At 38.1% G+C, this 23,297-nt stretch overlaps 1 protein-coding gene and 1 long non-coding RNA gene across 2 annotated transcripts; both read right to left on the minus strand.

Annotated features, from left to right (window-relative positions):
* Positions 1–3,712: 3,712 nt before the first annotated feature.
* LOC106050553 (uncharacterized) lies at positions 3,713–10,694 on the minus strand. Its single transcript, XM_056010757.1, has 4 exons — positions 10,584–10,694; positions 8,143–8,194; positions 5,508–5,993; positions 3,713–3,835 (listed from the first exon to the last, which is right to left on the minus strand). Exons 2-3 carry the CDS (start codon positions 8,188–8,190, stop codon positions 5,511–5,513), a joined length of 531 nt encoding a protein of 176 aa, XP_055866732.1. The 5' UTR covers positions 8,191–8,194; positions 10,584–10,694; the 3' UTR covers positions 3,713–3,835; positions 5,508–5,510.
* Positions 10,695–16,140: 5,446 nt separating this feature from the next.
* On the minus strand, positions 16,141–21,311 carry LOC106078960 (uncharacterized). Its single transcript, XR_008774873.1, has 3 exons — positions 20,939–21,311; positions 19,479–19,956; positions 16,141–16,289 (listed from the first exon to the last, which is right to left on the minus strand). It is a non-coding gene; the product is annotated as an uncharacterized LOC106078960 (long non-coding RNA).
* Positions 21,312–23,297: the final 1,986 nt, after the last annotated feature.

Genomic DNA, 23,297 nt, shown 5'->3' on the forward strand with positions numbered 1-23,297 from the left:
CCTTAGTCTGTTAGACCATTGGGGCACCACACATGATCAGTATACCATCTTTCTTCTTTTCTGTCTGTCTTTTACCTTAACTAGAATCTCTTTCAATGACAGACCCGTCCATTATTTGATGCTGTCTTCCCATCAATTTCATTTTCTGCTTCTCTTTCTTTTTCTGATATTGTTCTTTGCAGGAAGGTCCTGGGGACCTTGTGAAATGGCCATACAGTTTTAAGTTGTTGTTTTTTTGTCTTTTTTTACATTGATCTGCAGGTCAATATGGCTGGCCACAATGTTTCGTGAAAGAAGAGGGGCGGCAGGCTGGTTAATGCGCCCACATCATAAGTCCGAATTATTAAACATGTTTTCGTATCCACTAATTAGAAACACTTGAATAAACTACGTCATGAGTAGATAGATTAGAAACGGACATTGATACAAACACATACACTGAAGCCTAGACACACTTAAACAATCTGCTGCACACACATACACTAAAAGAACAGTACTATGTTTTAAGTTCAAATATAAGTCAACGCTAACGTGATGGATAATATTGATCGATATTTTATTATAATGTCCATGGTTTGTTTTTTAAACTCATGAATGTCAGGCTTTAAGTGAGATGTGTCTCCATCCACGACACTTCGACTGTACTAAATGTCAGCACTTTGTTGTCAATCGACACATAGCCATGCGTGTGGCGGCCATCACAGTCAGAGAAAACTCGTTGTAATATTGTTTTTATTTAAATACATTGGTATGAGCTACTCTGCGTTGTTACACATGGTTGAAGTACGATGAAGTAGCCACTATAATTTCTTCCACAAATTTAAGCATTCTGTTTCATTAAGAAACATGTCGCGAGGAAATGTAATCGTAGATCTAACGCAAAGTAAGATGGTCGATGAAGCAAATATATTGTTACGTATTTCTGAATCTTCTGGCTAGAAGTATTAGTAGGCATACAAATAAAAACAGTGTAAAGAACTTGACGACTAAACTTTCAGCTTCATATAACTTTATTGACTATTAACTCTATAACTTTAATGACTATTAACTCTAACATTACTGTAACATGTAGCGTAGAAGACTGTACAATATCTGTCAGTTTACAGTTAGCTATACTTCGTTGCACTGCATCTCTTCACTTCGTTGCAATTCCTCTCTTCTCAACTTGCATCGAGCCGTATTCCACAGAACAGACCAACGACACACTTCCCAGTGTCGCTCCAGGTCTCCCAAAGCTGAACCAAGTCGTCCTCAAGTCTATCGAATCAGAGCCGCACACGTCTTACATCGACTGTATCGACTGTAACGGCTCAAGTCCACTGTAGTTCGCTGTATAGACTTTAACGACAGTAGTCCACTCCAGTTAACTCTACCCTAGTTAACTTGCATCGAGTCGTACACATTTCACTTCCACTAGAGCCACACACGTCTTACATAGTCTGTATCGACTGTCACGACTCACTCACGACTCCATACGACTGACTTTCACATGAACTCTCTGGCTTATATAGAGTCCCTAATCGCTTGTCCGAAGTTGCACAAACACGGCTAGTATCATCTGAAATAACACGTGAGGAAACGTCACATCCTGTCTTTGTTTATACATGTAGATTCCAGAAAACATTGGCTGCAGTGTCATCTTGCCGGGGTCACAAGTTGTGACCTCTATCTGTCACTGGACATTGCTAGTACCTTTTGGAATAACATGTAAGGGCACGTCACATCCTGTCTCTGTTTATACATGTACATTCCAGGGAACACCCGCTGCTGTGTTATCTCGTCGAGGTCACACGTTAACCTCTTCCTGTCACTGGTCATTTGTAACAATATTTTAGAATCTTGTGATCCTTGAAATTTTTTTTTTAATTGTTCGGAAGACTAAATACCTGGTGATCTTTATGACTAATAAGTCACCGTCACCAAAGAAGCACGCACACACACACACACATAAATACACACACACACTCTGTCTATAACAGTATGATAAACAGATGAAGCTGATAGTCTGAAAAAAACAACAACTTTCTTATAGTTTTAAACTAATTTCTCAAAATGGTTTTACCTTCACCAGGCTTAGTCTGCTGGACCATTTCTTCACCAGGCTTAGTCTGCTGGGCCATTTCTTCACCAGGCTTAGTCTGCTGGACCATTTCTTCACCAGGCTTAGTCTGCTGGACCATTTCTTCACCAGACTTAGTCTGCTGGGCCATTTCTTCACCAGGCTTAGTCTGCTGGACCATTTCTTCACCAGGCTTAGTCTGCTGGGCCATTTCTTCACCAGGCTTAGTCTGCTGGGCCATTTCTTCACCAGACTTAGTCTGCTGGACCATTTCTTCACCAGGCTTAGTCTGCTGGACCATTTCTTCACCAGGCTTAGTCTGCTGGGCCATTTCTTCACCAGGCCTAGTCTGCTGGACCATTTCTTCACCAGACTTAGTCTGCTGGACCATTTCTTCACCAGGCTTAGTCTGCTGGACCATTTCTTCACCAGGCCTAGTCTGCTGGACCATTTCTTCACCAGGCTTAGTCTGCTGGACCATTTCTTCACCAGGCTTAGTCTGCTGAACCATTTCTTCACCAGGCTTAGTCTGCTGGGCCATTTCTTCACCAGGCTTAGTCTGCTGGGCCATTTCTTCACCAGACTTAGTCTGCTGGACCATTTCTTCACCAGGCTTAGTCTGCTGGACCATTTCTTCACCAGGCCTAGTCTGCTGGACCATTTCTTCACCAGGCCTAGTCTGCTGGACCATTTCTTCACCAGGCTTAGTCTGCTGGACCATTTCTTCACCAGGCTTAGTCTGCTGGACCATTTCTTCACCAGGCTTAGTCTGCTGGACCATTTCTTCACCAGGCTTAGTCTGCTGAACCATTTCTTCATTCCTTTCTCTCTGTCTTTTACCTCGCCTAAAATCTCGTTTAGTGACTCCTCCATGACTTAATGCTGTCTTACCATCACTTCCTTTGTCTGCCTGTCTTTCTTTTTCCTGGTGCTGTTCCTTGCAGGAAGGTCTTTGCAAACCCTGAGAACCTTGTAATATGGCCACAGAGTTTGATTGTTTTCTAGACATATTACTTGTCTGAATCTGCCCTCTACATGACCTCGACTAAGTCAAAAAATTTCTGTCCACAAATTCAATCATGTCTGATTATAATGGGCAAAAATGAGACCGGAATACGATCTGCTTCCCTAAAATCAAAATAACTCTTTCTCTGCGTAATTATTTTGATCGTTCCGATAGTATTATTGGTTTTGCTCATTTGTATTTCACTATCCAGTTATGATAAAACCTCAATAACTTTTTTGTTTGTTATTAGAAAATGTTATTGTTATGAAAATTGTATACTGTATCGGTTGTCGTTCTTATGTTTACATGTGCTTGTAACTCGTCCGTGAGAATGTGTTCACGAAATGTGTGTTGTGTAGTCATTCAGTGTATTAAAGCCATACTATACAGACATGGTTTTAGACTCTCTTATCTTTATGTTCATAACAGTTATATTTGCTATTAAAATGTAGGAGAAAGCATTCTCTTTTTACACAACATAAATTAAAGTTTATAAATCCGAAAATCAAATTAGTTTAAATGGGGGTCAAATCAACGTTGGCATCGTCAATTAGGAAAAAAAAGAGTTAATATATTGACTTAGTACGGAACTATGTGATATTGAAGAGTCATAAAATTAATCTCACAAAAAATATAAAAGAAAGAAATGATTTCTTCAATATTTTATTATAACTAAACCAATCTTTACATAAAACATGTTATCACTAAATTATTTAATTTCATTAAAAGCCCAAAACATATAATATAATGTGTGGCTTAATTGGCATCTCCTGTTGAATAAAGACAAAAACATATGATTAGCGTACATATATATAAATATATATACTTATGTGTCTGCGTATAACTTCTGTAGCTATAATACATTTCAACAGATCCTTTGACCCTCCATAAGCACATATAGATCCATCTATCACCAAGGCGTCACAAGTTCTAAACTAGGTTAAACCAAACCCCCCTTGCTGTGATCTGTGACACTTGTGCTTTAGATTTGAATGATATGACAGTAAAGCTCTGCCATACCGCGCCAATGACGTAGTGCTATAGAAATCATGAAAACTCTACCCACTGTGTAGAATAAAACCACAGAGGCTCGTTTCTATTGTACTCTATTTTTTTTTACGAGAGAATGCGGCCCTGTTACGTTTTTTCAGAAAAGTATCGCGAAATAGGTTGGCCACTGAGTCCTGAGGATATTGTGACGTGGCCATAGAGTTTAAGTTTGCGTTGTTTTTTTTTACAGTAATTAGAAAGACATCGTGGGGTCCAATTGCTGTATTAATCATGTTTCTAATCTCATCATCTGTGATACGGTCTATGTAAGTGATACCTAGTAGCACCTCTATTAAGTTGACGGCTACCTTTTTTTTTCTTCTTTAATCACATTTGTTATATAGCTCGTGTTGTTGATATACGCTTTCGATGGTTGTTTAAAGGGTTTGCAATACTCTATGGCCTCCTTCAGTCGCGAAGCAACTATGCCTGGGCATTAGCTGTGGTCGGAACGATGTCGCCCACACATCAGTTCCCCCCTCTCCAAGCAGCTGATGTATCCAAAGGAACGGCAGTGCCGATACAGTTTGGGGTCAGCGGCGTCGCAGGTTCTGCCAGGGTGCAGCACTGGATGCTGCAAACTGCCTTAGGGTCGCCAGCTCCTGATTTTTCCTCAGGGTTGACTCCCAAAGCTTTTCCCATGATTAGGTATAGCTGCAAGGCAACAGAGGTTTGAATTCAGAGTTTTCCTTCTCCTAGGTGGGTAGCCAGCCATGGCTAACGAGCCCCTCCTGCCCGAAGCTTACTGGTTAAGGCGCCAGTTACGCGCCTTTGCCCCTTCTCCTGTTAATGAGAACAGTTCCGCCTGACTCAATATCTGAGCCACACGTGAAGGCCAGGAGTTGGACTGACTGTCAGAGGCTATTTGAGGCGTATGCCATTAGGAAGCATTTTATAGGTATTATAGTGCTTACATCCATTACCACTTCCGGCAATGACAACCTTGCGGAACCTTGCAATACTAGTATGCTTCTAAAAACGGAATTGAGATGCTACAGAAGGATCCTGGGTATCACATTTAAAGACCGCACCACGAACCAAGAGATTAGTAACAGGGTTACTGCAGCGAATGGATCCCATGATGACCTTCTAGCTATCGTAAACAAAAAACGCAAGCTAAAAATCAATGGCCATATTACGTCTACGGTGACTCGCAAAGACCATCCTTTAGGGAACAGTACCAGGAAAAAGAAGAGGAGGCATACAGAGAAAGAGATGGGAAGACAACATAAAATGGACGGGCCTGCCATTGAAAGAGGTTCTAACTAAGGCAAACGACGGTGGACAAATCTGAAACGAATGCCCCAACTGTCCAACATACTAAGTGATAAGGAAAGGCGTAAAGGTAAAGATATGCTTCTAAAATTATGTCTAATTGTGTAAAAATGTTACCTTTCAGTATCTTTGACACGCCGCTGCCGTGTCTGCCAGGTTGAGTATGTTATTGCGGTCAGTATCGAAGTAATCCATCAGCTTCCCCAAGACTTCGCTGTAAGATTTGCTGAAATAGAACTCCGCCTTGGACAGGAAGTACGTCATCTCTCTCTCACTGATGGAGTTGTCGTTGTTTTTGTCTGCGCCCATGACGCAAAAGTCCATCAGGAAGGTGAAGACTGTGAACGGTGTCCTGTCATTGATGTCAAAGACTTCGTTCTTGTCCGCGTCCAGGCGGTCAAATCGATCTGTGAGCGCCGCCTCCAACCATGGCTCACAGGGCCTGATGGACCGGAGGAAGAACTCCTTGGTAAAGTTGTAATCGCGAAAAAATTGGTTGAACACCGGTGCCAAAGTTTTGTAGATCAGAATGACATCTTGTTTCTCGAAGATAGAATGCGACTCGACCTGGTAGTTAGGCATACCGTATTCCTGCGTAGAGATCTGAAAAGCATAATTAAATTAAGGCAGAATTTGATTTTAAAGTGGAATACGATCAAGGGACCTATACATAAGTGGAGGCGCCGGGGAATGATTCTTGTGGAGGACCCTGTACTTTTGTGAAAACTTTAATACAAATCTACTATTAATAAAAAAAAAAAGATATTATATCTAAAAGCATGTCGTCTTTTAAAAGCAAAAATTTAGTGCTTATACATTTAATTTCATTTTCCTTCTTTTAAAAATAGATCTATATATGCATTTGGTCTAAAATATTTTATATTTGGCCGTAACTCCGGAGCTGCATGCTACAAGTGGACACTTCTTAACCAGGTCAGTGTTCTCATCTGTATTAAAGTATTGTCTTTAGAAAATGTACTACTATGAAACAGAAGCATATACAATAACTGCAGACCTATCTAAATACGAATTTAACTAATTTAGAGGGCATTCCTCTTGTGACCCCGACTGCCCCCCCCCTTCCAGCCCTCCCCCAATAAAAAAATTCGGCCTTGACATTTTTGTTAAACCTTACACAAAACTAATCTAGAGACTACTTCATTCAAGTATTCTCTACAATTTACTGCTGTTAACCCTTAAATGATTCTATTGGTTACAAAGGGGGAGAATATAATAGGATAAATCTTTGGATAGATGTATTTCATCAGTTATCGTTCCTTATGTTCACTTAAGCCAGATTTGTGAGAGAATTATCATAACATACTGGAGACAGTAATCCAAGTGTACGGTGTTTAAGCCCATAGTTTTATTCAGTGTAATATAGTCATGTACTATGGCATAGATTTAGTTTGATTGTTTATCAATATGCGTTTTAAAAAGACAAAAAGATTGTGGGTTGGTTTTGGAGTTAGTTGGACAAAGTGAAATAAATGGCTGCCTTGTAGTGAGGCAAGCTCTATGGGCAATCGTCTTGAAGGCCTGAGGTTCTGACACTGTCCAATGTCACCCCACAACGTCTTCCATGAGGCCTTAGTAAGGATGTAATTATCTTCAACTCTGAAGGAGCATCCCAAGCGTCTAAGGCAGTACATATAGGACCAAGACACTGCAATGGATTAGATTTTAGTTTTCGACGTCAGAAATGTGGTCTCTTTATTTGTCTGTACATTTGTGAACAAAATGTTTGTAAAAAAGTTTTCCTTGTTTTGGATGTTCCTTCAGAGTTGAAGACAATCTACTTTCTAGTCCAAACCTCCCGCAGGACTACGGGGTACGGCAGCGGGCAGGGTATGAACCGAGACCAATCGTTATAGAAGGCCTCAAAACAATGACCTGCAACGTCACAACCTGTGCGCAGTTTAAACCAATGGCCCGTTGTGTCGTCACAGGTCTGTACGACTCTGCAACCAGCCATTGGTCTAAACTTCCCACAAGTTTTTACGTTGCAGGTCAGTGTCTCGTATGAACTCGGGACCAGCGGAACGATCGAACGACAGTCCAGCTCGCATGCCGTACGATTAGCCAACCGCTTAACTTTAAAAGAGCTGGTTTCAATTTGACACATTGAGAGAAACAATTAAAAAACAAACAACACTAGAAATACTTGACTGTTGGCCTCCTTCAGTCGTAGAACGACTATGGTTCATCTCGAACATTTTTTCATGTGGCTGTGGAGCCCTATTTTGGATCGACACTCCCGACCACAAATATTGCAGGTTAAGGTGGGGTTCGCTTTGGTGGTAGAGAAGCTGGCCATTTTTTGAAAATACTTAAATTGCAGCAAAAACATATTTTTTTTTACATTGACAGCAAATAAAACACCAACATTTGGGATTGCAGATGGCGCCCTGACAGACAAACTTGCTCCATGACGTCATTCTCATTTCGATGTTTTTCTCTCTTCTTCTTGCTCAGATTTTCGCTTCTGAGCTGTAAGCTCCTTTGCAGTCTGTGCCAGGGAAAACTGCTGCTTCTGTTTTGCTAGCTGTCTCATGCTGCCATTGCACATGCATTCCCGTGGTTTGTTGTAAACGCGCTGTGCAGTTGATAGTGTAATAGAACAGTTCAGTTGCTAACTACATTATTTTTCATTGCTATTTTTTTCCTAATTATATTATTAGTTATATATTACGTATATGAAAATGTATTGTTTCTGTTTGTACTTATTTGGAATAAAGAAATTTGAACTTACTTGAGTTATGGAAGTTACACACACTAAGACAATGTACAACAGCGGCATTTTGCTAGATAAAAAAAAAAAAAAATTAAGCGTGTAATATTACAACGTTGAAACTATATCGTTGATGTTAAAACTATTTCATCAACTATAAAATTATGCCACTTTTAGACAAAAGTATAATATTAAAAATATTATATTACATTAATAGAATATTATATTCGCGTAGTTTTGTTGTTGACAGTATCAAAGTCACGCTATAATTGCACGTTCGGAGCTGCCTCAATAGCACACTGACAAATTTGTACAAAGTTTATATCAACTCACTCTGTCTGTCTGTCTGTCTGGTACAAATCTTGTACACGTTATTTCTCCAACTTCCCATTCTCGGATCAAGTTGAAACTTTGCACATTTATTCGTTGTTGGTGAAAAATTCAATGAGGTATTAAAAGAATAGGCTGTAGTTTAATTAATAAGTGTTAATTAACTAATTGTGCTTTCAATATTATGGGGAAGATAAATATTGCAGTATTTAGAGAGTTGGTAATAATTGTGTGTTTCTTTCCCTTACATAAGTTTTATTTTTTTTTTTTTTTTCTTGTTTTCAGTTTTTTAGATGATATGATTAGTAGAATAGAGAAAGCACATTGAACAAAGAATATTTACTGATCAAAATTTACTGATCAAAAGACTAGCGATCAATGACTTACTTCGAACCTGATATCTTGCCTCGTTTTCATTCTATAGACTCCCAGAAAGACCTCATTCTCCACGATACATCTTGTATGCAAGCTGTGCATTTTATTATTGAACGTTTTGAAGCGTCAATAGTAGCTTTTAATCTTTAAATAGTAGCTTTTAATCTTTAAATAGTAGCTTTTAATCTTTAAATAGTAGCTTTTAATCTTTAAATAGTAGCTTTTAATTTTTAAATAGTAGCTTTTAATCTTTAAATAGTAGCTTTTAATCTTTTAAGTTTAATTTTAAAAAAAAAACGAATTATACATTTCAACAATAGGTTTTATTCAAGTCGTCCTGGGTGAATGTCAGTATCTACTTCACTGGATACAGAAATAAATTGAGTCACAGTAGACAATCATAGTAATTTTTTTAATGCAGTATTTATTTCGAACTGCAAGAACACACCAGACAAACAATTGAATGCTTCCACTAAAGATTAACGCGTCCGGACTGACTTTTATGCAAGAAGTTAATCGAGTCAACAGCGGGATGTGTAGCCGAGAGGCTTAAGCCGCTTGCTACCTACCAGGGGGGATTGTTGTTCATATCAGATATTTTATTATATTTTCTTTTTGTAACAATGTATCTCGTCTTTTTTTTATTTATATAGAGCTGTCATAAAATGTACACTAGGATTCTAAGTAGTCAACATCATTACACTCATTATATGACAGGTTTACCTTTAATTATATTTAGATGGTCAAAGACAAAAAGAAGATGATTAAGATCATAGAAGATGTTTATCAAAAACACACTCAATGCAATAGAACTTTTTTTTTTAAAGGAAACCTCAGAATTTGCGCTATTCAGTTTTAGCTTTATCATCATAGGAATCCTTGGGCCTTAGGCCTCTTTTCTTTGCCTCTTTTTTGGGCTTTATGTGCCTCTTTTATGGGCCATCTTGCCTCTTTTGTGGGCTTTTTTTTTTCTTTTCTTTTTTTTTAAATATGTTTTTATTTGTAAGTTATCATAATTCACAAGTATTAAATCATAAACAATTGAAAAGAGATTAACCTAAAAATATAATAATAGTAATAGAAATATTATTTAATATCAAAGACATACTACCTAACCAATGAACCCCCTAAAGACAGAAAAATGATACAAGTATCCTCTACTCCAGAACAATCAACACAATATCAGATATCCCTGACCCCCAACACCCTATTATTGGAAAACTACATGAGCATTGTACAGGTATATGAAAATCAAACTAGATAATTCTCTACCCTAAAGTCCATTATTTTTCTAAATGTTAATTCCAAGTGATTAGGATCAAACACCTTATTATTATGTAGACATTTGAGCCAGCTAGATCAAACAAGATTCCTGTATTCGGAAACAATAATCAAGTTAAAGTTATGTATCATTTTATTTTTTAGTTTTGGCAGCTTGTTTAAAATAATAGACAAGTTAACATTTACATAATTGCCATTTTTTTTAAGAGGACAGAATTTGACTATAAGAAAATTATGAAACATCGCTAAATATATCCTTTTACTAACATTCTATTTTTGGTATTCACTTTTTTAAATAAAAATCTCATTATCAAATTAACAAAACATTTACATATGTTCTAAGGTAGCCTCTAAACCAAGAGTAGTTCTTGCTTTCGGTTCATAAGGTTAAAAAGTGGTTAGATACATAAAGAATATACAATAGTTATGGAACGTTTTTTAGGACGGACAAATGTAAATTCTGATGGCTAACTCACCTGGAATTTGATATATACTTTGTATTTCTGCTCCTTACAAATGTGTTTCAGTAATGCATTGCTCTTTGGCTCTTGCTTCAGTTTGTTTGCGTACGTGGACAGAATGCTTGATTGACCTCGTCACAAATACCTGGGATTGACAACTTTCTCAGATATGCACAGTGCTGCGAATCAGATAACTGTGGTATTGGACAAGGCGTCAAGATTTTGTCAGTGATACGTTTCGATGCTTAGGAATAGACATTTCAGTTAATAGAGAAGGGCTGGAAATGTTTGATGATTGCAAGATAGAAGGCTGTAAACAAGAATGGACTTAGGAATATTGAGGTCCCAAGCAGCGTGACATTTAAATGCCCCTTTCTCTCTCTCTCTCGCTCTCTCTCTCTCTTTCCCTCTGCCTGTGGACCCTTCTGAGGCGTAGGCCACCAACCAGCTTCCTCAAGGTTCTCGGTTCTTGGCGAACCTCTCCGACTGTCCTCAAGTAAACCGTCCAAATAGAGGTCCCTGTTGTCCAAGGTCCGTGACATCTGTTGATTTGATATTTGGTGTTTCTGTGGCTGGTGATTTTTCACTAGGGTAAACTAGCTAGCACTAGGCCCAACACCACTCTTTTTTTTTTAGGCCGGACGTGGGACAATCTTGAACAGAGTTGGAAAACCCATTATTAGCTTCTTATACCATTTAAAAAAGAAAAACATCTCGGCTCTTTTTTTTAGGCCCCTATCAGGCTCATATCTTTGTGGATACCTTTGTTTCGCTTGGTCTCACGTCTGCTGTCAAAGTATTCTTAATGTAGTGGCTTGACAAAGATAGGATAAGCAAAACTGTTCAATACAGGAACACACACAGAATGAAATAAGCAAACTTTGCAGTAGGCGGAGTGAAATGAGAGCTTGATTCATCCGCCGCGAAGGATGCCAGGGTTAGGGACAGTGGTTTGTCTGCCTTCTAGATGAGAGCCACTCTAGATCTAGCATGTAAACCTAATTTTTCGCTAGATCTAGCACATAAACCGTTAGATCGTCTAAGAGATGAGCCAAAGGCTCTTCGAGCTCTAAGTATGAAAAAAAAACTTTTTTAACCGTCAAACAGTAAAAAAAAACCTGCGTTAACCACAGTTCTGTTTGGAAGAGACCCAAGTCAATGCCTATGTAAAGAATTGCTATTTCCGACAAAACTGGCCTCCGGACGCATGGGCTAGACATGGCCAAAGGACCGAGTTTACCGGGAGCCTCCGCCATTTTCCTGTTATACCAAGCTAACCATGGGGGAACTCGCCATTAATGTAGCGGTCCCTTGAGGAACGGCGCATGGATTATCGACAGGGTCGTGAGAGCTCTCTTTCAACTCCATCCGTGCAATGGGTCCATTGTCGCGTACCCTTGGACACTCCCACGGGAGTTTTGTTTTGCCATTCATTTAGCCTAGTTACCCCCTCAAGTAACCGTTTCCACAAGGGCGCCACTTTGAGGCAGAATAGCATGCCCGTGAGAACGTAAACCTAATTCTCCTCTAGATCTAGAACGTAAACCTAATTCTCCTCTAGATCTCGCACGTAAACCTAATTCTCCTCTAGATCAAGAACGTAAACCTAATTCTCCTCTAGATCTAGAACGTAAACCTAATTTTCCTCTAGATCTAGCACGTAAACCTAATTCTCCTCTAGATCTAGAACGTAAACCTAATTCTCCTCTAGATCAAGAACGTAAACCTAATTCTCCTCTAGATCTAGAACGTAAACCTAATTCTCCTCTAGATCTAGCACGTAAACCTAATTCTCCTCTAGATCTAGAACGTAAACCTAATTCTCCTCTAGATCTAGAACATAAATCTAATTCTCCTCTAGATCTAGAACGTAAACCTAATTCTCCTCTAGATCTAGAACGTAAATCTAATTCTCCTCTAGATCTAGAACGTAAACCTAATTCTCCTCTAGATCTTGCACGTAAACTTAATTCTCTTCTAGATCTAGAACGAAAACCTAATTCTCCTCTAGATCTAGATAATTGTCAGAGTGAATGCGAGTGATAATCCTTGGATCAGTGTGATTATCAAATGTGTTTTTAGGAATAGGAATAGCCTATGTTTGTGTCTATGGAAAACATTGCTGTAGTTTGAAAATTGAAGACTGTAATTAATGATAATCATACATTTAAAAAACGATTAGATTTAGATATACAGGTAGGCCTCTATTCTAAATCAAAAAATTTAAAATTCTAAAAAAATTGTCACAGTGAATATAAGGACCTATTAAAGGTGAGTTGTTTGTTTGTAAAATGTTTTACATGTTTCTGATGTTCCTTCAGAGTTGAAGATAATTACTTCCTAGACCAAACCTCCCGCAGGACGACGGGGATGGGAGTGGGCAGGGTTTGAACCCGGGACCATCGATAAATCTGAACGACAGTCCAGCGGGGGAGGGGGGAGGAAGGAACAGGGGAGGATGTATAATTTGGTTTGTGGAGGGTTATTCTAAATAAGATGAGTCTCTAGATCCATATCCATGACTGACGAAATAAAAAAAAAAATACAAATATGTAAAGAGTTGACCAAGATGCGAATAGTGATGTTTCCTCTTTCAGACTGTTTCTCGGGAAGAACAAAGTTTCAATCAATTAGTTATCAGTATTTCTATAATTTGGAGTCGCGGTGCCTGAGAGGCAAAGCGCGTTGCTTCCGAACCGGAGGTTAAGGGTTCGGCCCCTCTGAGTCTCCTCAACTCTAAATGGGTACCTGACATTAGTTGGGGAAAAATAAATGTGGTTGGTTGTTGTGCTAACCACACGACACCCTCGTTTACGGTGGGCCATAGGAAAAGATGACCTTTAAATCATCTGCTCCATAAAGCTCAAGGTCTGAAAGGGGAACCTTTTTTTTTTACGCAGGGGGTGAAGCAGACGGCTACAACTGATGGGCCCAGAAAGTGTTTGTGCATACCGTAGCTGAGCACGGGAATCGTTTCGGTGTAGTTATAAAACTGTTCCCACATTTACCAAATAAAATAACAAAATTTTATATTTTAGGCAAGTGTCATTCAGATTGTGTCTGCAGAAATATTCATATTTAAAGAAGCTATTTCAAAACGCAAGTCATCTAAATGTCTAAAAACTCTCTAGCATATTTTGTATTATAATCGAAACACCATATCTCACCAAAAGCTAGAGAGATAACTTTAAAAATTTAAATAGTTCATTATTTTCATATTCAATTCACCACTCGTATTCGCATAATTGATTTCAGTATTAAACAGTGTCTATATAAAAAAAAAAAGAGATAAGTTATATCCCTATCTTTGGGATGACCCCTATGGTTAGAAAACGAGCAAATGACCGTAAATGTATATTATGCCATCTTGAAAATGCTGATAATGAGAAACATATGTATTTGGAATGTCCATTATTCCTTCAAGGTAGAAGAAAAGAGGCCTAAGGCCCAGGGATTCCTATGATGATGAAGCTAAAATTAAATAGCACAAATTCTGAGGTTTCCTTCAAAAAAAAACAAAAAAACTTGATCTCTTAGATTTCTGACTAAATACTAAGTACGAATTGGACACACGAAAAAAGTAACAACGATAGACTTGTGAAGACTTCAGCGCTGTTTATTCACATGATGGGATGATCTCTAAATGAGGCCTCTAAATCCGTCAATATTTCCTAGCAGTCCATCTACCATGCTCCTTCTTTCAAGTCCAAACCATGTTCTCTTTTTGCGTACTCCCATTCTGCAACGTCATTGGTCTGTCTGGCCACGTCACTGCTTTTTGCTGTCACTAATTGCAATGCACAACATTTATATACAAATGAATATACTTTCTAAGCTAATCTAGACCACTATAGTGTTGATTTAACAAAACAAATTCGTAACAAGACGTCCTACGTGTCTTGCCAGTATCATGAAAATACTTTTTAATTTAATCTTAGGACTTGCGACGATGTCCTTCATACATTATGCACTGCGGGTAACGTATTAGGCATAACTTAACATTTTAAATATTCTTAAAGATCAAGTCTCTATTAAAATGTCCGTTGGCCAATGTTCCGCCTTCTCAAAAAAAATGGCCATTTTTCTTGTGGCCGAATTCCCGGTAGCCTTTTTGCAGAAAACGATCCTAACATGTGTCTTATTTTTTCAAATTTAAATCTGTCCTTCAAGAGAGAAGTTGTGACCCTATATAATTACGGATTACACATGACTTCCCTTGTTAAATTAATATTTATGAGTTATTCCCCCTAAAGAAGTAATTGCCACTATTTAAATTAGCTACAACAATCTACAATTTTCCAACCAAGAACAGGACACATACCACTATTAAATTACCGTCTGAACAAAATAAACTCCACACAACTCCCCCTTTGCAGTCACTGCACACACCCCTTTGAAACCGTAAACCATATCCTCTTTGAATGCCCCTCCCTAACCCACCTTAGGCAGACCCTACTTCAATTACAGCCCAAGATAACCAACACCTTGTACGGCAGTGCTGAACAACTGAAGAAAACTGCACACTTTTTTCCTTGGCACTGTCTGCAAAAGAGCTCACAGCTCAGCAGCAATAAAGCTGGCTAGAAGAAGAAGAAGAAATTAACTATTTGGTTAATTTTTTAAATTGATTTATGTGTTGACTTCGGCAATAAATAATTGTGCAGAGTTTCAAGTTTATCCGAGAATGGGAATAGAGATAAATAACGTATTGAAAATTCGTATAGACAGAGTTGATATAAGCTTTGTAACACAATGCAAATTCCTTCCTTCTGAACAGTGAGTATTTACAGTTTCCCATATTGTGTCGACTACACGGAAGTATTGGCCTCTAGCTTGTGATAATAATTTTCATAAGTATATTTAGAGCCAAGGGACGGATTTAAGTAAGTGGATGCCCTGTGCGGTATTTTTGTTGCGTCCCTACAATGTTTAAAAGAAAATCATTTAAAATCCCACCACTAGGTACATATAATAATGTAAAGTCTGGATCTCATCCTCATCATCTCTGCTTGAGGTCCCGTCAAGGAAATAGGGCAACAACTAGCCTCTTCACAGCGTATCTTATAAAATACTGAAATTACTTCAAAAAAAAAAGAAGGTGATTACGTCTTACAGGTTTCATAAGGTCAATCTAGTCATGCATGTTAATCAATGACTTAAATTCTGCAAAGTCATTGGTTTTCCTGGCTGATTCAGGTAACCCTTTCCATGCTCTAATAGCAATAGGGAAGAAAGAAGCGTTTTATTACTCCGCCATCTCCGTCAGAGGACAATAAATCAATGAAAACATCTGGACATAGTGCACACAAAAAAAGCAAAACCAAAAACCAAAGAAAAAAACAACAGATAGATTTCAAACTAAAATATTTTATTTTTAAACCGATCTGAAAAAAAAATAACTTGGAACTGAATTTTTTAACGAGAGAGTGAGAGAGAGTGTGTGTGAGAGAGAGAGAGAGAGAGAGAGAGAGAGAGAGAGAGAGAGAAAGAGAGATATAATGGCTTTTTGGAATAAAAAAAAGCAATTTTTAAAAACTTTTTGCATATAAAATCACTAATTATAAATAAATAAATAAATAATATTTTCGTAATTTGTATAAGGGAATTAACTGGCCATGCAAAATATTTTCCCAGCAAAATCATATAAAAATAAACGTGTCTTATATAATACAACTTGTCCCAAGTCTTGGTTACCAAGTGAGGTATATCTTCTTAACAAACCTGTGGAAACAAAACAGATGTTTAAGATAATGCAATTGTTCTGTTTTAACAGAGAATAAATTAAATTACTGAAGGCTATTAAACATTACATTTAATGAACAGAGACTTCGTGTTGATAAACGTTGAAAGCTAGCATTTTATTCATCACATTAAATACTTTTAAATACTTTCTCATAAAAACATCAATAAGTAATAATGACGCGATATATTAGCTCAGTTATTACGTTTACAAAATTATGACCCAAAAAAATGCACTATTACTTTGAATGTTAAAGCACTTTGAAAGGGATTTTGTGTCCTCTGGTAAGATGCAAGTAGATTTAGACTTTCATTTAGCATTTTAGACGATACTCTAAAAATCAAAATAGTTGTGCAATGGTGATTTTAACTAATAAACTAATATTCGTCAATTTTGCCATTTAAGTTTTTTTAAAAATATTAAAAAAGGTAATATAAGGGAAATAACTGTATATTTACAGCAATATATCTTTATTTTGTAACATTTATTTCCCAGGTACATATCAAACAAAATAAATTGATTTCCTTCAATTAATTGGTTAATCTTTTTTTATTTGTTAGGGACAATGAATAATTGTGGCAGAGTTTCAACTTCATCCGAGAATGAGAAATGGGAGAAATAACGTGTAAAAGAGTTGTACCAGACAGACAGAGGGATGGAGTGACATCACCAGTTCCTTTTCTCTATACACCGGATACACTGATAAAGGTAACTAGTAGAATCCAAAGCTGAACATTTGTCGGAAACTGTTGAAGCGACAGTTTTTTTTTTGTGAAGTGAGCGTCCCCCTGGTGATTACAGATGCCCAACCTGTGACCGCAGCTGTGTATCAAGGATTGGCCTCTTCAGTCACACAAGAAGCTGCAAAGGAAAACAGTCCTCTATGCAGTCGTAAAAACACCAGAAAATGCCAGAGACTTGTTTGTAAAGAAGTGAGAGATGAATTTGAATCTACAAAGATATAAGTCAGCATACGTATTATCAAGCAGTAGATAAGCAGCTTGACTACCAGGTCACAATAGCTGTTTGCTTTTAGACGGGTCAAGGCTAGAACTAAAATGATAAAAAGAAGAGCCATTTAAACAAAGGCAGTGTTTTCCCAAACTTTTCAATTACGGAACGTTTCTCAAATTCTGAGTATTTAGAGGAACGCTATGCTTATTTTTTAGAGAAATGTATTCACGTGGTAGTTAATTATTCCAGCAGTTCGTGGAACATTCAGTCCTCGCGGAACACTAGGGTTCCGAGGAACACAGTTTTGGAAACACTGAAATAAGGTTAAAAAAATGTATTGGGGCAGATGATGCATACGTCATCTGCTTCTTTGCCTGATTGTTAATGGGGGGCTGTCTTGTGGCCAGCACGACAATCCACTGTCTTTACTTCCTCATCCTAAGCAAGTTATTCATTAGTGTTGGCTAAACTCAGCGGAACCCTAAAAGTTACGAAACAAATCCCAGTCTTCACAAGGACTCAAACTCGAGACCAGTCGGTACGGAAGCCAAGCGCTTTACCACTATGCCACCACAATTCTGAGTATGAGCTGAACCCACAGATCTGCATTGAGCGCTCTTGTCCATCCTTGACCACCCTGAAACTCAGAAGAAAGCATCATAGCCTTATGTTCGTGTTATATTGTCTTATGTACAAGCCTGATATTATTGGTGTTCAGTAAGTTGTCCGTAAGTAGACGAACATACTAGCAAAATAAAAATATAAACATAACAAAAAAAGCTTATGCAGGGAAAGAACCGCAAAATTACTGTCACATTATCTCAATGCTGCAAGATTTATCACCTTTTTTCTATATACATCAAATAAATCAATTAATACAAATTAATTAACTGTTTATTATTTTTTTATTGCTTTGTGTGTTGTCATCGATAGTGAATAAGTGTGCAAAGTTTCAACATGATTTCAGCATTGTGGGAAGCGTGGTCGAGCGGCTAAGTGCGCTTGAACTTGGCTTGTCTTGGCTACCTAGAAGGGGGCTCGAGATTCGACACCCAACTCGGGCAGAGTTGCGTTTACTGAGCGCCTAAAGATACTCCCTCCCCCCCCCCCCCCACTGGTCCACAAATGAGATTGGACCAAAGCGCTCTGAGCATTCTTTAAGCATGAAAGTAACGCTATATAAAAGCTATAATAATAATGATCCGGGAATGGAAATGGGAGAAATACACGATTAGTACCAGACTTTTATTTTGGAAGTTGACTTGAGACATTTTGGAGATTTCGCTCAAGCTTAGGTACCCGTCAAATGCTGGGCACTCTTTTGAACTCTAAAATCCCACTTCCCAGATGACAAGGGCAATAATCATGTCATGAGAGAGACGAATGCACGGTATGATACGATCTCGAGCCTTTGGTTCCCCATCGTATCTTATAAATTACAAAGATAAGGCGGTAAAACGTTTGGCTTCTGAACCGGGCGTTCCGGTTCAAATCCTGGTGAAGACTGGGATTTTTAATTTCGGGATCTTTAGGGACCCTCTGAATCCACCCAGCTATAATAGTTACCTGACATTATTTGGGGGAAAAGTAAAGGCCACATGACACCCTCGTAAACCGTGGGGCCACGAAGACAGTTGACCTCTACATCATCTGCCCTATAGATCGCAAGGTCTGAAAGGGAAACTTGTTTTTAATTTTTTACCTTTAAAGAAGAAAATACTTACGAATGATGAAAATACAGCAACAGACCCAATTTACACAGGTTTTGAATGTAATCAGCCCTTCAATGCGAAGATCAGACCCCCACAGCCAACTTCGAGTTCGTAGGAAAGGCAAGTCCTCTACCACGAAGTCGAAGCTTTGTTCGTTTTGTAACCTTAGTTAATGAAATAGTAAAGTAAAGTAAAGTTCCCCTTTCAGACCTTGTGGTCTATAGGGCAGATGATGTAAAAGGTAATCTCTTTCTGTGGCCTACGGTTAACTAGGGTGTCATGTGACCAGCACAACGACCAACCGCCTTTACTTTTCCCTAACTAATGTCAGGTACCCATTAGAGCTGGGTGGACTCAGAGGCGCCCAAAGATCCCGAAATTAAAAATCCCAGTCTTCACCAGGATTCGAACACCGGTCCCCGGTTCGGAAGCCAAGCGCTTTACCGCTCAACCACCGCACCTCCTAGTTAATGAAATAGAAACTGTATAATTTGATTGACTCACCTTATTTGCAAGCCAAAAAGTCATTTGTGTTGAAGAGCTGATCTTGGTTTGAGTCCAAGTCTTTAAACATTATGTCGAACGAGACTTGTAACGTCTTATCCTGGCTTGGGTTCAACCTGGCCACATGCTGCTGGAATTCCTTTTTGGTAACGGTGTAGTCGTTATTGGCGTCAGCGCCCCCTACAAGCATGTCCGACAGCATAACGAATCGAAAGTACCCGTTCAAATCTTTCTCGTTCATCACTCCGTCCTTGTTCGGGTCCATGCGATAAAAACGACCCTTCAGCACGGACTGGGTCCAGGGATCTCTCTGTCGAATGGAATACAGGAAGTAATCCTTCGTCAGGTGTTTTATTTTAAAGAACGATATGATGGCTGGCTCTAGCGCCTTGTAAAGCGCACGAATGTTGCTCTTGCCATAGATTGAGAAAGACTTCCGGTACTGGGGAAGAACTTTCCTATATTCATCTGAGGAAACCTTTAAAAAATAAAAAGTATTACTATTTGAAATGTTGTCAAAGCTCTGTGTCTTGTAAATTCTTGTCAATACAACTACAATACTTTTATAGATGTGTAGATAGATCTATAGTAAACAGACAGACTAGGTTTACTTTCAATGAAGCCCATTATAGAATCAAGGTGCCTGGAACGGCCAGGTGGAGCTGTTCATCCCAAGTCCTGTCTGAAGGTTCCACAATGGCAGCGGTTAGGTCATGCGGCATACATTGCGTGCATCCTAGGATCCTAGGTCCAATCGCTACAAGTCAACATTTAAACTCGATCAAGGTTGTTGTGTAGCCAAGCGGTTTTGGCCTCTCAACAACACGTCCCACAGAATAGAGCCTACGAATGTTGATGAAGAAGGTTGTCATGGAAACCTTACAACTTTCTTCGATTAGTGTTTGTGTTTAGAGACGAATAACATGAGGGAATGAAGGTATTCGATTGGTGAAGAATTATGTTTCACTTAACAACGGACGGAGTAAAAGGAACCCTGAGAGAGAGAGAGAGAGAGAGAGAACAAGAAACAACAGGCAAAAAATTATGGTACTAGTAAAAAAAAAATTTTACCAAGCTGATATCACGTCAGGGGGCGTTGGGACTAAGTGGTAAAATGCTATGATTCCCAAACGAAAGGTCATGGGTTTGAATCTCGGTGGAAAACTTTTTGAACTTTTTTTCGCTATTTTAAAGCAGTCTAGGGTTATTTTTAAAGGCTTATTGACTAAAGCTCATTCTTATATTTATTTCTCGTACGTTACTCTATGTTATTGCTTGTGGTAGTAGTCTCTTATACAGACAATTTCTGGTTGTTAAATAATTCAACATAAATTCAATCTAGATTGAACATTTTTCTCAATCCGGTCTGGTGGAGACTTTAAATTAAATTAAATATACCTAATGGAGACTTAATCATCACTAGAGACACTAGAATCTTTTTTATGCATAGATCTACTTACTTGATTGATTGTAACAATACATAAAACAATGAGGCTGTAGAATAGCATTGCTGAGTGGATGGCTGAAAGGGAGACAACTGTCTAAGTTCTAGACACCATAGTCACACACACAAATAAATTTAAAAATCCCTTTATTTAGATTTTAAAATATGTAAAATGATTTTTATTCTACATTTTGTCTCGCATTGCAGGTTATAAATAAATATAGTTCTTAGAATAAATACTAAATATTTTTTAAAGTCAAATAAAGAACTGCAGGTAAAACTACAACTAATATTACCACCCTTTGGACAGACCCGCTGTATCTTATAACAATATGCTCATTGGAGCACTTATAACCTTATCCATATACCGTGAAGCTACTAATCACTATATATGCAAGTGGCAACAATAGTTAGCTATTGACTAAAGTGGGGTACCTTTATCACTTATGTGAGAAAAAAACAAGGTAAACTACGAATCTAACAATGATTAGTCAGGGGCGTAGCTAGGAATTTTCCATCGTTTGGGTGCCCCGGGGGGCTTGACCTCTTTAGGGGCCCCAGGATTTTGTGCAATATTTAATTTTTAACCCAAAAACAACAACAACAATCATTTGCCCCCCCCCCCTCAAGTGGTGGCACGAGGAATTTTAAAATTCTCCCCCCTCCTCCCCCCACCCTAGCTACGCCACTGTGATTAGTTTAAAAATAATGTGAAGTACTATGTTTACATTTCAATCAGCAGTGTCTAATACTATCAATAATAAATGTAAATACTGCCTCCTGTGCATGATTCAGCAGCTGACTAATAACTCTAATATCACACGTTCATAAATCTTGGGTATTTACTCTTAGATAGAGAGTAGAGATATAATGTTCTCTCTCTCTCCTTAATCACAACAAATTTCCGTAAGGATCAATAAAGCAGTCTTAGTCTTAGTCTCTCTCTCTCTCTCTCTCTCTCTCATCAAGTTAAACATATGTTCTTTAAGTAAAGTAAAGCTCCCTTTCAGACTTTGCGGTCTATAGAGCAGATGATGTAGAGGTCATACGTTTTCATGGCTTACGGTTAACGAGGGTGTCATGTGGCCAGCACAACGACCAACCGTCTTTACTTTACCCAACCAATGTCAGGTACCCATTAGAGCTGGCTGGCGTCCTAAAAATCCCGATGTCAGAACTTCTGTATTCACCGAGACTCGAACCTGGCCCTGAGACCAGTTGCTTGTCTCTAGGAATGTTGTGCCCACATAAACATCAAGTACTCATGTAGCGTGTCGTACCATCACACACACACACACAAAAGATCTAGACCAGCGGTCTTCAACCTTTTTTTGGCCTTGCGCCTTGTTTTCCTATTTTTTCTTTTTTTCAGAATTCGCCAGCGCCCCCCTCTAAGAAAAAAACAACTTATAAAGAAGCGTGAGAAGTCTAGTATAAATAAAATTTTTATTTTTATTCATTTTCACCCTGTCAATAAAAGATCGTTAATTTTATAACTATTAAACAAAAATTATGTCAAATCACTTGTAGTCATAACTTTCTATCATTTTAAGTTATTGAATATTAGGGCGTTGTAGGTCTACTATATTTAGGTTTTATTGTAAATTTTTTTTCTATTTTTAATATAGCCATTATTATTGCTGAATTCACAAAGCTAATGGAAACCTTGTGCCTAGTGCAGTCTGAGAATATTACAAATGCCAAGCTTTAAATGAGTCAAAGTAAGGCGAAGGTCTTTTCGTGGCTACATCCAGTCTCTTTCTTTGCTTAATTATTAAGTTTGTTGCTGCACTAAACCCAGCTTAACCATGTATGTTGATGGAAAAGTTAAAAATAGTTTCACTTTCTACCGCAGTCTTGGAAGTTTACAGGAAGTGCAGCCATATCTCTGTTGTGCCTCCTATGGTAACATTCTTTTTACTGAAAACAAAATTTGTAAATCTATTTTTCCTACAATTCTATTTGAACTTCAGTAACAGATATTTACAAATTGTCGTTTATTATGTTTGAAGTTTTTAGTTTATTGCATCATAGAGGAGAATCGTCATGTCTTCATGGAGCATTGTTTGGTGAATGGCATGGTCATCGATGTCTTTAGACAGTAATTCATTTGTCAACAAACAAGTTATGTGAGATTGTAAACACTCTTTAAAATTGATTTAATGTTTGAATAAAATAGAAAAAGATTTAATCAAAGAATGTCAATGTCAATTTTTTTCCTTGCATTCGGAGGTTGGTTTCGTTTGAATTGGATGCCTATCATGTAAAACTAATCTATTTTTAGCCTGCTTTACGTCATCGCCAACCAGTTTTTCAAAAAAAAAAAAAAAAAAATTAAACAAGGAACATAGCACAATTCCTCTAATTGGCTTGCA

The sequence above is a fragment of the Biomphalaria glabrata genome, chromosome 14 (assembly GCF_947242115.1).
Source record: "Biomphalaria glabrata chromosome 14, xgBioGlab47.1, whole genome shotgun sequence".
Lineage (NCBI taxonomy): Eukaryota > Metazoa > Mollusca > Gastropoda > Planorbidae > Biomphalaria > Biomphalaria glabrata.

Coding starts and splice junctions, on each gene's coding strand:
- LOC106050553 (XM_056010757.1), bottom strand. CDS start 8,190: ATGCCGCTGTTGTACATTGTCTTAGTGTGTGTAACTTCCATAACTCAA. Junction 5,994..8,142: donor GTGTAACTTCCATAACTCAA/GTAAGTTCAAAT, acceptor TATGCTTTTCAG/ATCTCTACGCAGGAATACGG.